This window comes from Polypterus senegalus, chromosome 16, assembly GCF_016835505.1.
Source record: "Polypterus senegalus isolate Bchr_013 chromosome 16, ASM1683550v1, whole genome shotgun sequence".
Lineage (NCBI taxonomy): Eukaryota > Metazoa > Chordata > Cladistia > Polypteriformes > Polypteridae > Polypterus > Polypterus senegalus.
The window spans coordinates 5,885,375-5,903,023 of record NC_053169.1 but is presented as its reverse complement, the minus strand read 5'-3'; the positions used below and the strand labels follow the sequence as shown (position 1 = coordinate 5,903,023).

The 17,649-nt window shown below is 38.2% G+C and overlaps 1 protein-coding gene across 1 annotated transcript; it reads left to right on the top strand.

Moving 5' to 3' along the window:
• Positions 1–1,173: 1,173 nt before the first annotated feature.
• LOC120516939 (serine/arginine-rich splicing factor 7) lies at positions 1,174–17,113 on the top strand. The gene is made up of 9 exons (XM_039738970.1): positions 1,174–1,260; positions 2,988–3,168; positions 5,459–5,635; positions 6,585–6,659; positions 6,837–6,911; positions 7,008–7,061; positions 10,687–10,731; positions 14,845–14,880; positions 17,051–17,113. The coding sequence occupies exons 1-9, from the start codon at positions 1,233–1,235 to the stop codon at positions 17,103–17,105; spliced, it is 726 nt and encodes a 241-aa protein (XP_039594904.1). The 5' UTR covers positions 1,174–1,232; the 3' UTR covers positions 17,106–17,113.
• Positions 17,114–17,649: the final 536 nt, after the last annotated feature.

Sequence of the window (17,649 nt, the reverse complement as noted above, 5' to 3'; positions counted from 1 at the left end):
GTCATTCTTAAAACTTTTGGTCACAACTGTATATAAGCATCAGAAACATTGTGGGCCACTCTGCTCCTTGGGCCCCCTGCCAGTGCCCATACATTTAGGTGGCCCTGGTTGCCAGACATGCAGTTTGTCTGCCAAATTAGGCAATTTTTGAAAGTGTTGTGTGGTTCAAAATATTAATTTAACTTTTGCAGCTCTTGGGCTCACTTTTAAATTGCACCCATGCTGCCCAAGCCCTGAAAACCCCAACTCTTGCTGAATTGTCAAATGTATTGGATCAGAGGGTCTCTAAACCCCATGGAGGACCGCTCTTTATTGCCCTTAAAGCTCCGGATGGACCCCCTATCCGCCTCTTTTTAATCTTGCTTTGTACTTTAAGGTTTACACAGATCAGGTCATTCCCTGGGATGTTCTACTGCACACCACCATTAAGCGAGTTTTCAGTGGGCACTGGGCTGGAAATGTTTGCAGGGCCCGTCATCCCTGAACTGTGCCACCTTGTAAACATGCACACGATGTTGAAGTTTGGGATGGGGTCTTATAACGTTTAGGTTGCCTAAAAATGGGACCAACCGAGCATTTTGTTCAATATTGGGACGCTACGCATGAAAACGGGACTGTCCCCGTCCATCACTGCACCGTATGGAGGGGTCATATTTCTACAACGCCCGCGGTACTACAACACATCGTAATTTTAAAAAGCTTGTCGGATTTGACACAAAATTTACAACCGCAACATCATCTCGCTAGGCGGCGTGGCAGAACTCGAAGCGAGCGGCCCCGAATGACGCTTCTTTGTCCAGGAGGCGAGAGCCCCGCGAAACGAGCGTACGTAACGTAACGCGCTTCCAATTCAAACTGTGCACAACAAACGGCTACTGGCGAAACGCACTTTGCATAACCATTTTAAAGCACACAATTGCCATCCGTTTGCATCACCAAGCAAACAATAGGCGAACACTCGCACTCACACCAAGGCCCGCCCTCGAAACTGCTAGAAAATCAAGCTGAGCCGCAGGGGGCCGCTTAACGTCTATCGGCTCAAAATGGCCGATGACCTACTCTCGCGACATTTTAGAGAATAACGCTCGGCTGTGGGTATTCCTCCTAGTTGCCATGGCAATTACGTGGGGCAAAATGGACTAGCCAGTGGAAAGCATCTGAGCGCGCGTGCGCAGTCATTTTGTGGTCTTGGAGGTCGGAGAAGCGCTCACTGCAGAGGAAGCAGGAGTATCATGTCCAGATACGGACGATACGGAGGAGGTGAGTAACTTCGCATGTAAGGCATTTTTTGGTGGAGGAATAGAGAATGCAAACGATCGATAATGAATGTAACGTGTCGAGGAAGTGGAGCGTGTAAAGTAAGAGGTTTCCAGTTTGTTTGGTTCATCTCTCTTTTTGGTGAAGTGGCTGCATGGCGGGTAAACGCTCTGTAATGGCGGACGGCTGTTTGCGCACCGGGTAAAGGAAGGAAACCCACTGGTCTGCACTGAAAAGCGCGTTGCGTCGAAAGCACTTGGGTGCAAACCGAGGCTGCTCTCGATGTTGTTCACACTTGTAATGTGACGCCCGTATTGAGTGTTCATTTTATATCTTATTATCTGTGGGCAAACTCGTTTGAAATTTGCATTTTTTGTTTCGGTTTCTGTGGACGAAGCTTCGTTGTTTTTTTTTCCCTAGCCGATTAAAAGCGCCCTCCTTGTAAACGAAATTCAAAATTCGTGAGTGGAAAAACATCGTTACTTAAAAGGTTGCACTAGGAACCTGGAGAACAATAAAAAGGCGCGGAATTTGTATTTTTTTTTTAATATTTTGATTGGCTTGGAAGCGCGCTGTTCAGTGGGAGGATTTCATGCTTGACGTGTCGATTTATCATTTAAGAAAATACCGCACTTTCTCGTTAGAAATGATTTTAAGTCCATTCTTTTACAATTTCCCCCCAGAAAATTGAAGTCGCGACCACGTGCTTTCTTCTCCGGCTGTGCCGCCTTTCCAGCGAACAATGGCTTCGTGCTGATAGGCCTCGGAAGCCTTCGATTGTTAACATGCTTTAAAGCAAACTGGACTGGCAATTACTGAGTGTTACAAAAACGGGTCTGTGAACTGTAAACCTCTTTCTTCATTTTCCTTTTTCTGAGAAAAAGTATTGAATGTCACTTTTGTGTTTGGTTTTCTGTGCTTCTCACTACATTTAAGAACGGTGTGATTTAATGAGGCTTAATCTAATTTTCACTGTAATTCAAAGAGCAAATTACTCTTGTAGGTCGGTGACAAATGCTACAAATGTGTGTATTTTTCTATAATTTAACATTTGAGTGGATTTTATTTTTTCCTTAATGTTTGTACTTAAGTGTTTTTTATTTTAGTTTTGTGATCATCATTGTCTCACTTTTGGACACGACAAATTGTGATGAAAATAAAATACACACTGTTGGACATTTGTCACGGCTGAGGCACATGGCTGATAAGTGCTTTGTTTTGTGCCAATGTGCATTGGGGTCCTGAAGACCCTCAGGTCCCAGGCACATTGTGGAAGCAGTGGGGGGAAGCCAAGAGTTGCCTAATGTTGGGAACAGGTGGCCCAGTCAACCATTTCTTTCCGTTACACATTCTTCTAGATTTGTACAAACGCAAATGGTGCTCAGATTGGCAGCTGCTTTTATTCAGTGGGCATAACCTGTGATTTTTCCTTCACAAATCAGTGATGCATAAATTCATTTAAAAATGGAACACATGAAGCCACTAAAGGGATGCACTAAGTTAATGAAGCTGCTGACCTGAATACACTACTATCAAGATTATCAGAAATCTTTCAGAAGAACAATGGATAGACATAACGCAAATTACCACCCAGTTTTCCAGCGTTTTGGTTATGAGATCTTGGTAGGAAATTTTTTTTTAAATAATCACACTTAACACTTCAAGGGTGGATTTGTCAATTAGAACCTCGATCTGGAGTTGCAGTGCCACCTTTTTATTTTTCCTTCCAGAAACCAAGGTTTACGTTGGTAACCTTGGAACAGGTGCTGGGAAAGGAGAACTAGAACGGTCGTTCAGTTATTACGGACCATTGAGAACTGTTTGGATTGCTAGGAATCCTCCAGGGTTTGCCTTTGTGGAGTTTGAAGATCCGAGAGATGCGGAAGATGCTGTCCGTGGACTGGATGGCAAGTAAGTAGTTTGAAAGACCCAGTTAATGCAAGAGATCGTCCGTTTTTCCAGTATGGAACATTTTCTGTATTGAGGACATTCTTTTTCTAAATTGTTTTTAAAAACTGATCTACAGTCAAGGAAGGGAAGTAACTTGGACAGTTTCAAGCAATTTTGAATATCAAGTGGTCTGAGGTATTATGTGTGTTTTCTTTTTTGTTACCATTCTATAAGATGTAATTTGCTCTTTTGAAATACATTTTAACAATATTATATCCTGAAACATTTTCTGTTGCCCAGTAAAAACAAAGCTTGAGTGCATTATAAGATACTTAATAGGTGTGGCACTATATTCTGTGCACATGGTTAGTTTTTTTTAACTGAATAGTGGAATGAGGTTGTATTGCGGTTACGATTGCTAGTATAAATATGTATAGATTAAAAAGAAAAACTATTCCAAAGTTTATTTTTCAATATATTAGGGTTTAGTATTTTGTAAGCTACATTAGCAAAAATGTATTTGGGATGAAAAGTTTACCACATTCTGGTATGTGCACCAGCTTTTTCCACTATCTCAAAACACTTTTTGGTCCTTGGATACATCTTTTTTTTTTTTTTATCAACAAATTTAAATTTTATTGACAAGATATAAAAGATTGACAGTGGTATTTACGTCTGTTAGAAAAGTTTATAAAGTTTACACACATTACTAAGTCCTCAACAATGAATGAAAATGTAACATTGTATTAAACAAATGAGCAACAATCCACTAACATGTAAGGTTTTGTAGGTGGTGTAAGGCATCTTGTTCAAAAGGCAGGCGTTATTTTTAAAAAATCATTTGAATCTGCATTTACTGGGTGTGGAAAATGTTTGAAAAGAAAATCATGAGTTCTTTGTACAGTAACTAACTTAACATTGCCAGATTATTTGAGCAATATGATTTGTTTTAACTTAGTGTTTTCTATAATATGTGTAAAGCAAAATTCAAAAAAGAAAAGAGACTTACCATGATGAATGCTTCAGTTTGTTTTGTGGTCTTTTTTTTTTTTTTTCCTGCAGCTTGTATGTTTTGTGTACATAATCCATGCTGTTAAGCACTTGGAGAGTTTGCTTATAAATACTACCACAAGCTCTCCTCTGCCACAAACGTCTCTCTAAAAATTGTGTGATGGGCAGGTAAAGCCTGCATATTTTCATAGCTCTTTTTCTATGTCTAAAATTGAACATATTGTGGACTGGGATAGTTTGTTGTTTATAATCAATCTCGAGACATCATGTTCAGACTGGTTGATTTTTTTTTTTCTTGTGGATTGAAATTTATTTTTTACTAAGATCATTTCTCTCTCTCTCATTCTCTCTCCTCCAAGAGCAACATTAGTGTTGGCATTCGTATCTGCAAAGAGAAAAGTAAACTGTGACCATTTTTATGCAATCTAAAGTCTTTAAAATATTGTGTAAAGCTAAACCTGCTAGTAAAATCTGTGAAACTGACTAAACATCTTGGCTATGAGTCCTATATTTGTTCCCAAGGTACTACTGTGGCTAGCATTTGCTTTCACTAATTCCGTTAACATCTAAATTGAATAAATTCATACTGTTTTTATATAGTCATCTTCTTAATAGATATTTTAAAATATTAAAATTATTCTGTGGATCTGGAAATATGAGAATTTCTTTCATGGCAGATACTTTGTACCATCTTTTTACTATGCAAAACAGATAATGGAAAATGGTCAGAGAAATGCATTATCGTTGTTTACACACTTTCTTTTTAAGCTCCTTATTTCAAAGAATTTAATTGCAGCTAATCGGTGTCCCTTAGAAATATCTTTAAAAAAGACACTAAAACAGATGTATCCTAATTAGGCAGTGACTTTTGGTACCATGTGTTTATTTCCAATCAAGAAAGACCTATAAATTTAGATGAAAAAGCTAATGCCATTGTTGTGGTAAAATAACCTGATGACGTGTGCAGTTCAGAAAAAGTAATTGAAAAAGCGTTAATTGGTTGAATAAAAATATTGATGCCATGTTGGTACTCGCATTCAGTTCTGGAAGCTGCCCTGTTGTGTGTGGTGGTTTTATTTTTATTTTATATAACCGTTGCAGTGGTGAATGCTCAAAAGAAAAACCATGTGCAAAAAGCATGGTCCTAAAATATCTTTACTGCTTAGTTTTAAAATTGCAATTGATCACCACACATTTCAGTAGGAGAAAATTGTTTACAAATGCTTAATGGTCACATTTACAACAATTTTTGTTTAGCATCCCACTTAATCCTTTTTTTTTTTTTTTTCTCGTCTTTCAGGGTAATTTGCGGCTCTCGAGTTAGAGTTGAGTTGTCAACAGGAATGCCTAGGCGGTCTCGTTACGACAGGCCACCGGCCCGTCGCCCTTTTGATCCTAACGACAGGTGTTATGAATGTGGTGAAAAGGGTCATTATGCCTATGACTGTCATCGCTATAGCCGCCGTCGAAGAAGCAGGTAAGCGTGTTCCCGAAATTTTTTATTTACAAATGTTGTATGTGCTTATGATTTACTATGAGAAGTTCCTTTTTGTAAATTGACATTTGTATTTTAAGTATCAAGGATAACATGCCATTTTTTTATTTTCTTGTAATTTGAAATGTTTTTGCGATATTAATAATTCACCTGGTCAAAACCTTTCAGGTTTCTTCGTTTGAGTCAGTCGCCTTGATTCAGAGTGTCACGAGCCTTTAAGATTTCATGAGGCATCTAGCAAATTCGACATTTAAGATCCTACTAGACCTTGAGGTGATCAGCATGAGGCCAAATCCCCTTGAGTGCCTTCTACATCTAGCTTCACCTTAAGATTCTATAGAGAGCAGAAAAGTTTGGTTGAGACGAGGTGATCGCCGTAATGCAGTAAATTTGGCATTCAATTGGGCCCTGATTTTAAAGAGGAACCACCAGGTTGACCACATTCCCATCTAGACAATTCATCCTGCATCAATCAAGCCTCACCTTGCCTCATTTGGCTGTCAGTTTGATCGTCGTTAGATTGAAGAAAACGATGCAGAGATCGACTGATAGATACTTCTAGATCTCCTAGACCTTGGTCCAAAGAGGGTCGACCTGCAAACTTGCAAGGTTTATTTTAAGTACCAATTAATGTATTTTTGTTTTAATACAATCTTAATGTAATTTTTGCTTTATTTCTTTAAGCAACCAATCTACCTTATGTGGATTAAATAACAGAATGCCATAGACTAGGCCCCAAATGTAAAGTAGTTTGTATGTGTACACTATGTATTTGATTATTAATTTTAATATTTCCTACCATTGGTATTGTTAACTAGCTGAAAAAAACCTTAACTGATAGTGAAATATAAATGTATCTTGCACAGATTTTCATATAAATGGGTGTTTTTCTGTTTTTAAAATCTTTCATTTTCCTCTCTAAAAATGGTAGGTCCAGATCTAGGTCTCACTCAAGGTCCAGGGGTCGGAGGTACACTCGCTCACGAAGCAGAAGCCGGGGAAGGAGGTTAGCATTTCGCTTTGGTTTTTTTTTGTTTGTTTGTTTTTGTCCACTTTTGAAGTTGCCTTTTCAGTTGTTTGCAGATTTTGTGGGTGTTTTTTGTTTCTTTTAAAAGCTCAGGGTTAACTTGATTGGCACTATAATTTGTAGTTGGGGGCTTCAATTTTTATTTTTCCCTCTCAGGTCAAGATCTTTCTCCCCTCGTAGATCTAGATCAGTTTCACCCAGGAGATCGAGATCAGCCTCCAAGAGATCCAGGTAAAAAGGAGGGCAATGAATAATGAAAGTATATACAATATTTTGTAATTTTTGCTTTTCGTAAATAGTTTTTTCTTTCTCCTTTTCTGTGTTCAGGTCTAGATCAAGATCTAGGTCCAGGTCAAGGTCTGCTTCAAGACCTAGGAGCAGGTGAGGGTTTATTAACACTATTTCTGTTTAATGTTGGTCTTTTTTACCTCAACTTTTCTCACAGCAGATTACATACAATGATTAGTGTAGTCTACATTATAGTAGAAGTTCTCAAACACTACTCTGCACATACAAAAATGGAAAAAGTCACATTGCTACATTTACATTGTAGCTGACAGTGTGTTTGCTTGAACAGAATTGGAAGCTCTGCATATCCCTTTCACAAGCAGACATGAACTAGCTGTAGCTGAGCAAACTTTGTTCTGTGTTCTTTTAACGGAGTGAGTTACGTATTGTCTTGTTTTGGTTGTCACTTGAAGCATCTTAAATTTGACCGAAGTAATGACAATGGGCATTTCATCAAAAAGAAACTTCTCTATTTGAAAATCCCAAAATGGTTTGTGTATTCATTTGAATTTTTCTGACATGATCATATTGCTTATCCTCAATACTATGTATCAGCAATTTGAAGATTTATAAAATATATTGCATGCAGTGTTTCCTTGATACTGCACTAGCACATTGAAGCATTTGTAAAAAAAAATATATATATATATATCTATATCTATCTATCTAATAAATTGCACTATAGCTTATTAATAGAATAAAACACTTGAGTAAATCTCTTCTGGCTGACCCCTCTGTTTGAGGCTTGGCCTAGTGTCTGGAACTCTTTGGGATAGATGCAATACACCTCTGTCTTAAATTCAATCATTGGGTATTAGGGTGGTGGTGGTGATTATAGTGGAGGAAGCCTTCCTTACTTTAGAACAAGAACACAAGTTTGAACAAGTGTACATTGATTTTGACTTTGTTAATAGTTATGCATGTTGTCCAGAATCCTTTTAAATATTGTTGAGGTTTTTACTTAAGCTACATTAAATAGTTATTTTATTATTTGTCATTTACATTTTCCTCTAAGGAAATTATGGACATTAGCCCAGCAAGGGAAGATGCTATAATATAGCTACTAGCATCTTCTATTGATATTTGGGTATATCAACCAAATTTAGTGTGCATCTCTCCATTGATGGAAACAAAATTCTTTCTGTCTTTATTTTTCTAATGGAGTTGAGAATAATGAGGACTGTCATGGACTAATGAAGAGGAGTGCTAAGAGAAAAACGCACTATGGAATCCTAGGTGGTTATGTTGAGAAGGAATATACTAAGGTGGTTTTGGTATTGAGTGAAAAGCAGGTGATTATTAGGTAAAGAGCATATAGGAGGAAGGGGTGAGGCCAAAGGAGGCATGATTTGAGATGTCAGGTGTTATGAAAAGAATCGGCCCCACCCTAAAGGAACAGTCGGCTACTGAGGTAAACCCAGAACATGTATTCATCTGTGGTTTTAATTTTCCATACATTACCATTCTCTCCCTCCTAAATAAGTAAATGTTTATCACCAGTGTTCTTTTAAGTTATTCCAAGCCCAATTTAAGCTCTTTTCTTTTTAGTGAATGCTGATGTTTTGCGCACTGGTTTTTTAATTGCTTAGAAGTATCTGCTTGGTGTATTTTTAGCCATCTTTACTCCTGTGTTTATTTTGGCAATTGTCTGTACTTCTGATTATTGATTCCAGGAATCTCTGAGCCTGTTTCCCTAAAGGTTCAGTTTTATCATGTGAAGATCTCTTTTGGTGATTCGATTGTGTTACAAAAAAAAGTTCAAACAACAAAATTATTCAGCATATCAAGCTTGTTTGCTTAGCAAAGTTGTACTATGCAGTTTTTGTTTAAGATTCTTTTCTTCAGCTGTATCTTTGGTAGTTTGTTCCATATTCCCACAACTCCTTTGCATGAAGGTGGGATTTCTGGCTTAACTCATGAATACATTTTCCCCTTAATTTCTTCTAGTATTCTCAAGTGCAGTTAACTATTTAGTTGAAATTTGGTCCATTTTATCTGTGCCTTTTGAGAATTGCGAAAGCCTGAATTAGGTCCACACAAAGCCTCCTCTGCTAAGGACTCCAAAGAGGTTTATCTTCCTGATCCTTTCAGAGTAGGCTCTGCCCTGTAGACCTGAGTTGCACTTGGATGCTCTCCTCTGTACAGTGTTAAGTGCTGCCATGTGTAATTTGTAGGATGGTGACCAGAATAGACCTTACTTTGTATTTAACAGTGTTAATAATTTAAAATAACATTAGTTGCTTCTGAACATTGCTTAGACAGTGACAATGTTGTGTCAACATAAAATACCTAAATGCATTTCAGAGGTTGCTTATCTAGTGGTCTGTCTTCATAATAAAGTTTTAAAGTAGTGATTGTTTTGCAGATTAAGGTACGAAGTTATTTGGAACAAGCATTCTCACTAATACATAGGACCCCTATTTAATAAACATTTTTGATTTAACATTGTAGGCAAGTCATTAAAATTGAAGCTAATCACATATGACATTTTAGGTACACCCATTTCCATCCATGTAGCCTTGTCACTTTTAGTGGCTGCAGGGAATTTTCCTTCCTATGTGACATTTATTTCTGTCTACTCTACCAAATGTGTGTACATTAAAACTGCACTGTTGAATCTTTGGATGTTTGGTTGCAGTGCAGTGGTTTCTTTTTAAGCTCTACTAGAACCACCTCCTTTAGGGCCCTGATTGGGAAATGGACATTAGTTGTTTTGAAAAGTGTTAATTTGAAAATATTTAAAAGGATTTATTATTTATTAGCTTGTCTCTTAGTCATAAAGCAAGTGTTAAGACTGAAACTTGCTGGTGTGGATTCAATGGTATCAGCTTAAAATTCTTAGCTGTAACATGCAAGAAAATGGATTTTCGCACAGAGGTTGTAGACAACAAGTACTCGCATTTATTTGACATCTGGGGTGCTCTGGTCACCTACCCTCTCTGGCAAGATGATATGATGCTTGGAACAATGCATTTTCACTCCATTCTTGCTGTATACTTTTGTGTTAAGCATTTCTTTTTTCTTTCTTTGCTTTATGCTACGAATAAAGTTTAGTTTGGTTTATTTATATATGTGTCTTAACTTCATATTATGTAGTCCTTTTTTAGTCACTTTCTAGTGCTGTAAGTGGAAGTAATATAACTAATGCTTTTATATGAATTTACACTCAAGGTGTTGACTGCAGTAAGATTACTTTTATTGTGTTAACCACACATACTCAAATGTTAAGATTAAACACTAGATATATTCCCCAAACACTGATGAGTATTCTCACATAACTTCATTTAGAATGTAAATGAATTTCGTGCAAGAAGAAGCCATGTGGGTACACTATATAATTAAATCTCAAATTTGATGTTTTTATTAGACATTGTGGCCCTTTTAATGGTGTTGACTTTGAGCTACCCAGCCCAAGATGGCATAATGTCAGTATTTACCTGTCAGTATTTCAGTTGTAGAAATATTGCAGCACGTGTTGTACTTGCATAGTGTGAGTTGTAACTTACATTGGTTCAGTGTAAGTCCGAACTAAAGATGCATCTCTGTTCATTATAAACTTGTAATAAATGCATGGGTGAAACAAATGAGGTGAAAGCTCAGCGGCTTTGCAGTGTGCAGTATCTGTAACATTGGTTTCAATCTTTGTTGGTGTCTCAGACATTTACCTTTTTTTAAGAGAAAAACAAGTTAACATTCTCTTCTATCCCTACCCTAACAGGTCTGAATCTGTTCCAAGGTCGAAGTCCGGCTCTGAACCCAGAAGGTAATTACTGAATTGAGTTTTCATCTTTCCTTGCATGTTTCAAGACACACAAACAGTAGTTCTGTTTGACAGTTATAATAGAGAAGTAGTGGCAAGTGGCTAAAATTTTAACCCCAGGTGCATCTGGTACAGGACAGGAAGTAGTCCTGGAGAGAATGACCGCCCACCACATGCCAGACTTGCTACTTGCCATCAGGCTACTTAGGGGTGGCTAATTATCCTGACCTGCTCATATTTGAAATGTAAGAGGAAAAATTGCATTACTGGGTGAATGGTTAAACTCTGTATATAGATGTGACTGCACTGTGCCCCTCTAATTGTTTTAATTGGGTTTGAGAATAAGGGTTGGAACGGTGTGAGGCTGTGTGCACATAAAAATATATATTATATAAATATTTTCCCCAGCTCCACCCTGTCTGAATCATTAAACTTCAAGGTGAAGGAGGTTTTGGTTTGTACATGCTGGAAATCATCAGTACATATGTAAAATAGTGCAGGACTTTCCCAGTGATTGGGCGCTGCATGTTTTGAATGTAGTTGTAACCTTTAGCATGTAAAGTGACAAACATGTTGTGCAAGGGAACAGCACATAACCTTATCTGTATTCCAATATTTGTGATAGGTAACTGTGAAGTATATATAAAGTGTGCACATGCAATCCATTGAGAAGAAGAAAATAGTACAGGTGCCGGTCATAAAATTAGAATATCATGACAAAGTTGATTTATTTCAGTAATTCCATTCAAAAAGTGAAACTTGTATATTAGATTCATTCATTACACACAGACTGATGTATTTCAAATGTTTATTTTAATTTTGATGATAATAGCTGACAACTAATGAAAGTCCCAAATTCAGTATCTCTGAAAATTAGAATATCAAGACCAATGCAAAAAAAGGATTTTTAGAAATATTGGCCAACTGAAAGGTATGAGCATGTACAGCACTCAATATTTAGTTGGGGCTCCTTTGGCCTGGATTACTGCAGCAATGCGGCGTGGCATGGAGTCGATCAGTCTGTGGCACTGCTCAGGTGTTATGAGAGCCCATGTTGCTCTGATAGTGGCCTTCAGCTCTTCTGAATTGTCGGGTCTGACATATTGCATCTTCCTCTTCACAATACCCCATAGATATGGGGTTTAGGTCAGGCAAGTTTGCTGGCCAATCAAGAACAGGTATACCATGGTCCTTAAACCAGGTACTGGTAGTTTTGGCACTTTGTGCAGGTGCCAGGTCCTGTTGGAAAATGAAATCTGCATCTCCATAAAGTTCGTCAGCAGCAGGAAGCTCCTGGTAGACTGCTGCGTTGACATTGGACCTCAGAAAACACAATAGACAAACACCAGCAGATGACATGGCACCCCAAATCATCACTGACTATGGAAACTTTACACTGGACCTCAAGCAACATGTATTCTGTGCCTCTCCTCTCTTCCTCCAGACTCTGGGACCTTGATTTCCAAAGGAAATGAAAAATTTACTTTCATCAGAGAACATAACTTTGGACCACTCAGCAGCAGTCCAGTCGAGACGCTTCTGACGCTGTCTGTTGTTCAAGAGTGGCTTGACACAAGGAATGCGACAGCTGAACCAAACTCATGTCTTGCATATGTCTGTGCCTGGTGGTTCTTGAAGCACTGACTCCAGCTGCAGTCCACTCTTTGTGAATCTTCCCCCACAGTTTTGTTTCACAATCCTCTCCAGGGTACAAGCGGTTATCCGTATTGCTTGTACACTTTTTTCTACCACATCTTGTCCTTCCCTTCGCCTCTCTGTTAATGTGCTTGGACACAGAGCTCTGTGAACAGCCAGCCTCTTTAGCAATGACCTTTTGTGTCTTGCCCTCCTTGTGCCAGGTGTCAGTGGTCGTCTTTTGGACAACTGTCAAGTCAGCAGTCTTCCCCATGATTGTGTAGCCTACAGAACTAGACTGAGAGACCATTTAAAGGCTTTGAGTTCATTAGCTGATTAGTGTGTGTGTGGCACCAGGTGTCTTCAATATTGAACCTTTTCACAATATTCAAATTTTCTGAGATACTGAATTTGGGACTTTCATTAGTTGTCAGTTAATCATCAAAATTAAAAGAAATAAACATTTGAAATACATCGGTCTGTGTGTAATGAATGGATCTAATATACAAGTTTCACTTTTTGAATGGTATTACTGAAATAAATCAACTTTGTCATATTCTAATTTTATGACCGGCACCTGTATTTTATGGCTTCATTTATTTACTTACAAGGTGTGTAACTCAGTGGTATACAAGATGTAAAACAACCGGTATAAAACTAGAACATCAAGTTAGAAATATGCATATTAATCAGTAAATGAAATCCCAAAAGTAGAATATTGGAATGAATCGGTACACAAATAGATATGCAAAATAGAACCCTTTAAGGACAGGGTTATGGCTGCAGAGGATCCATGGCCAAAAGACTGCTTAGTCCTCACGGAGCATTCTGCCTAACAAATGTGCTTTGGTAATTCCTACTATGTGGTTGTTAAGCAGAAGATTCAGTGCAGTGAGAGTTTGGAAGTCCCCACCTTAACTGGTTTTAAAACAGTGTTTCAGAATTGTTTGGAGTACTAGGGTGTTTTTCTGTGTTAGTCATTATGATTATAGTGATTAGTGGAGCAAAATGACACCTTTTTATTGGCTGATTTAAAAGGATTACATTGTCGGCTTTTGAGGCAACTCGGGGCCCCTTCAAGACATGTCCAGGGGTGGCTAACTCCAGGCCTAGAGTGCCACAGTTGCAGCACGTTTTCATTCTTACCATCTTAATTAGTGACCAGTTTTTGTTGCTGATTACTTTTAATTAACTTGACTCGGGGCCCCATAGTTTTGTTTTTCTTTAATTAGCAGCCAAACAATGAGACACCAAACAAGCCACCACATGACCAGCTCCCCTGTACCCATTACACAATATCTGAAATTAAAGAGAGGTGATGGTCTCAGGTCACCAAAACATTTTGACGGTGCTTTTAGAAAGAACAGAAAAACAGTTTTCAAAATGTGTGCTGTGGCAGAATGAGAGCAGCAACAAGCCATGGAATTAAATAACGGGTTTAATTACCACCAAGAATTGGCTTCTCATTAAGAGAGTGATTGGAGTGAAATTGGTTGGAGTTTGATGCCCCAGTTTAGCTGGTCATCTGTTAGCTCATTTCACATCTCATTTCTGCTTGGCTGTCATTTAATGAAGAAAAGAATCAATTCAGAGGGCTGAACTCTTCTAACAGGGCTATTAAAATGATGGAGAAAAAGTTAATTAGCAGTGAAAACTGGTCACTGATTAGGACAAGGGTTAGAATGAAAACCTGTAGCCACTGCGACACTTAAGGCCTGGAGTTCGCCACCCATGATGTAATCAGTTGTTTGGAGATAACTAGCACTTCCCACAGTTAGGAGGGACTGGTATAGCCAAAATACTTGCAGCCAAATATATATATATACTGCATAGTATGCTGAAACTTTTTTTTTTTTTTTAACAAATAGCAATTGTATTACTGATTAATGGATGTGCCTGTCATCCATCAAAGCACTTGTCCCTTTGCTACTCTGATTCAATTGCAGGTATTCACCTGTCTGGAACTGATAATAAAGCTTCTCTCTTGGTTGCTGCCTTGCACCATTGGTGCCAAGCAAACATGGCACAAGGCTTTTCTTCCTGTCTTCCTATTTGCATCAACTCATCAGTCAGGTTGACCCACTCAACTTTGGGTAATCATTAAGGGGTGGGATCACTTATTTTACACCGTTCACAAGTTTATACACAAACTAAAAGCTCTAATACCAGCTCACAGTCGCATCTCCTGTTTCCATCTGCCTTCTATGTTGTTTAATTTATAAATGTTTGAAAGTTTTCCAGTAATTTAACATACCAAAATTATCCATAATTTTACAGCCTCACCCACTACCACCCACACCTGTGTTGTGGGAGGCATGATATGGAGTTTCAGTTTTTAATCAGTACCTGTTCATTTATGCGCAGAAGACCTATTGTTTTCTAGATAGCTACTAAATTAAGGACTTTATCTTTAGCATAATTGCTGAAAGAGCTCCATAGCTTAATGTTTTTACATTTTTAAAAGTTTTTTTCTTTATCTAGCCGGTCAAAATCCAGATCATCGCCTCCAAAGCGAAGGTATGTTAGACCATTATCTTGCTAAATACAAAGGTGACCTTGCAGGCATAAGCAGCACAATGGCAATGTTTACCTGAGGGGTCTATAGGCAAGCCAGTATCTTGTTTCCATGATGGCGTTTGTCTTTTGAGTACACAGGGTGTATTTGGAGGATAATACATTATTAAAAATATTTTGCCTAGGAAGAGAAAATAAACACTTTTTTTTTGGACTTGAATGTGTCATCTTTTCAATTTAACTGTTCGATTCATGAAATCTTCTGCCCATCTAATAGCTCAGGGAGTGTTTCTGTGAGCACTTAGGTACCAGTTTCTGTCTGGATGTGTGCATTCAGTTAACTAAATCATTGGGTTGTGCTTTTTGGAGATTGAGTGTTCTTGTAAGACTGTTACCCTTTTCACACTCCTGTTGAAATGCATAGTGAGATGAGGGTTGGAGTTCAGTATTCTAAGAAGCTCAATACGGCAAGCTCCAACGTCAGGATCTTGTTGTTCCTGTCGGTTGGATATCTGAGACCATTTGGACAAAGCTGTAAACAAAATGTTAGATATATGAAATGTCGCCACAGTCTTGCCCGAGAGGTGCCGACACTGATCTACTGGTCACGGACTTGTATACTTTGGGTGTGTGTTCCAGTTTCTCCACCATGGTTTTGTGTTCATTATCTTCCTGAGTAGAATATATAGAGTAAATACAGCATTGAGGATCCACATACCCTTCCTTTGGAATGCCATGTACTTGGAAGTAAAACACATTCCATTAACTGCCTGTGATGGTTAGCCCAGAATTTACCAGATTAGGTGTATAAAAGAGGCCAGTGTTCACCTAATCCTTTTGTAGGATTAATTTCTCCTCAGGTTTGCATTTGAAATGCGTGGAGAAGGAGAAACTGACTACACATTCAAATTAACAAATACCCCAAAATGGTTTACATGACCTTGGTCTGGGCTGATTGTTTTTGACACTAGGATAGTAGCAGTACAAGTTTAAATACAACATAGTGATAAGTGCTGATGCCTTCCAGCATCAGAGTTCAAGGTTTCGATCTGGGGCTCGACACTGACTTGGGGGTAATTAATCTGCAGGGAGAGGACAATAAGTGGAAATTGCAAAGTAGCCATGAGTGTGAAAATAAACAACTAGGTGTATTTTGATAAAAAATATGCTGTGCTAGAGAGAATTGGTGGCTTTGAGGCTAAGGATCTGTGCTGGTATCCAAAAGGTTGCCGGTTCGAATCCCTGTTACTGCCAAAAGAGATCCTACTCTGCTGGGCCCTTGAGCAAGGCTCTTAACCTGCAATTGCTCCAGGAGCACCCTGTGCTCTTACCCGGAGGGTCAGAAAAACAAATTCCTAATACAAGAAATTGTATAAAATGAAATAAAGAACAACAAAAAAGTCAGTTTTGTGTAGGAATTTTGAATGATGGACATCCTGGCAAGTGTTGGTCTTTTGACCTTACTTGCATGCTTTGATGCTAGGATAGGTTAGTGGCCCCTTGGAAGCCTGAGCTGAGTAGACCGACTTTGTTCAGAGGATATCTGGTAGACAACAGATTGGTCTCAGAGTGTTCAACAGGTCATTTTGTGGTCTCCTGAAGAGTTTTGTCTGACCTGGTTTTAGCCCTCGAAAGTGTATGTACTGTATATTGTGTTGCTCGACCACATAGATGAGGAACAGTAACGCTTGCTAAGATAAGGATATGCCCTCTTTGTTTGTATATAAACTTTATGCTGCTTTGTTTAGTAGGCTGTAATTTAAATAGATTTGAAAGCCTTTGATTTCTGCTTTTTTCTTTTTGAACCAGAATGAGTTCCATTATCGGCACAGGGCTCAATAGGACCTGAACTATTGTGTTTTTATTGTAAATTTGAAGTGTTCTGTTGTGGTTGTGTAAAGTGGTTGGGACATCTTATGATGAGCTGCTGGGACAGAATCCAAAAAAATGAAACATCACAATGTTTCAAAAAGATGAGGAATTTTTTTATAGCAAGTACAGGTAAAGGATTTTGTTCAGGGTATAGCTAAATAATTGGCAACAGCATTGTTTATCTACGTAATTCCAGTGCATAATGAACAGACTGTCTAGTATTACAAGGAATTAAAGAACCGCTCTCTGAACTTTTCAACGTGCTGATTCTTTTTTTTTTCTTTCCCTTTTTTTCTTTCAGCCGCTCACCATCAGGAAGTCCCCGTCGGAGCGAAAGCCCTGAAAGAGATGACTAAATTTTTAATAAAACCAAATCTTTTAGGAAGGAACAAATATTTGTTTACATTACTATAAGGGAATCTTTTGATTCTGTTGGTGAGAGTTTGTGTTGAATATTTTGTTGATGTAGTTCATGTTCAGGTTTCTTTTGTTCTTTTATTATCTCCTCCCTCCCCCATCCCACCCTACTGTGTCACAAGTTAGAAAAGTTGAAAATGGCATAGACAAACTGTTAGTTGGTGAGTAGAATGTGTTCTTTTTACAAATTGGTTGTGAGGCATATTACCTGGAATGCAAGGAACTGAATCGGCTTTTTGTATTTGCATATTAAATTAAATTTTGACTTCTGATTATCCTTTGTCCTGACTTGTATTTTTTTTTTTCTTGCTTTCTTTCATCAATTGAGTGACTTTTGTCTCTTGTATTTAAGGTCTCTATTAGAATTGAACTATGAGTGGGTTTGTGGGTGTGTGTGTGTGTGTATACATCTACACACATGTATAATTAAGTTTGTAGTAATCGTAAATAAGCAAGTTTGAACCCAGTTATGTAAATTGTGTG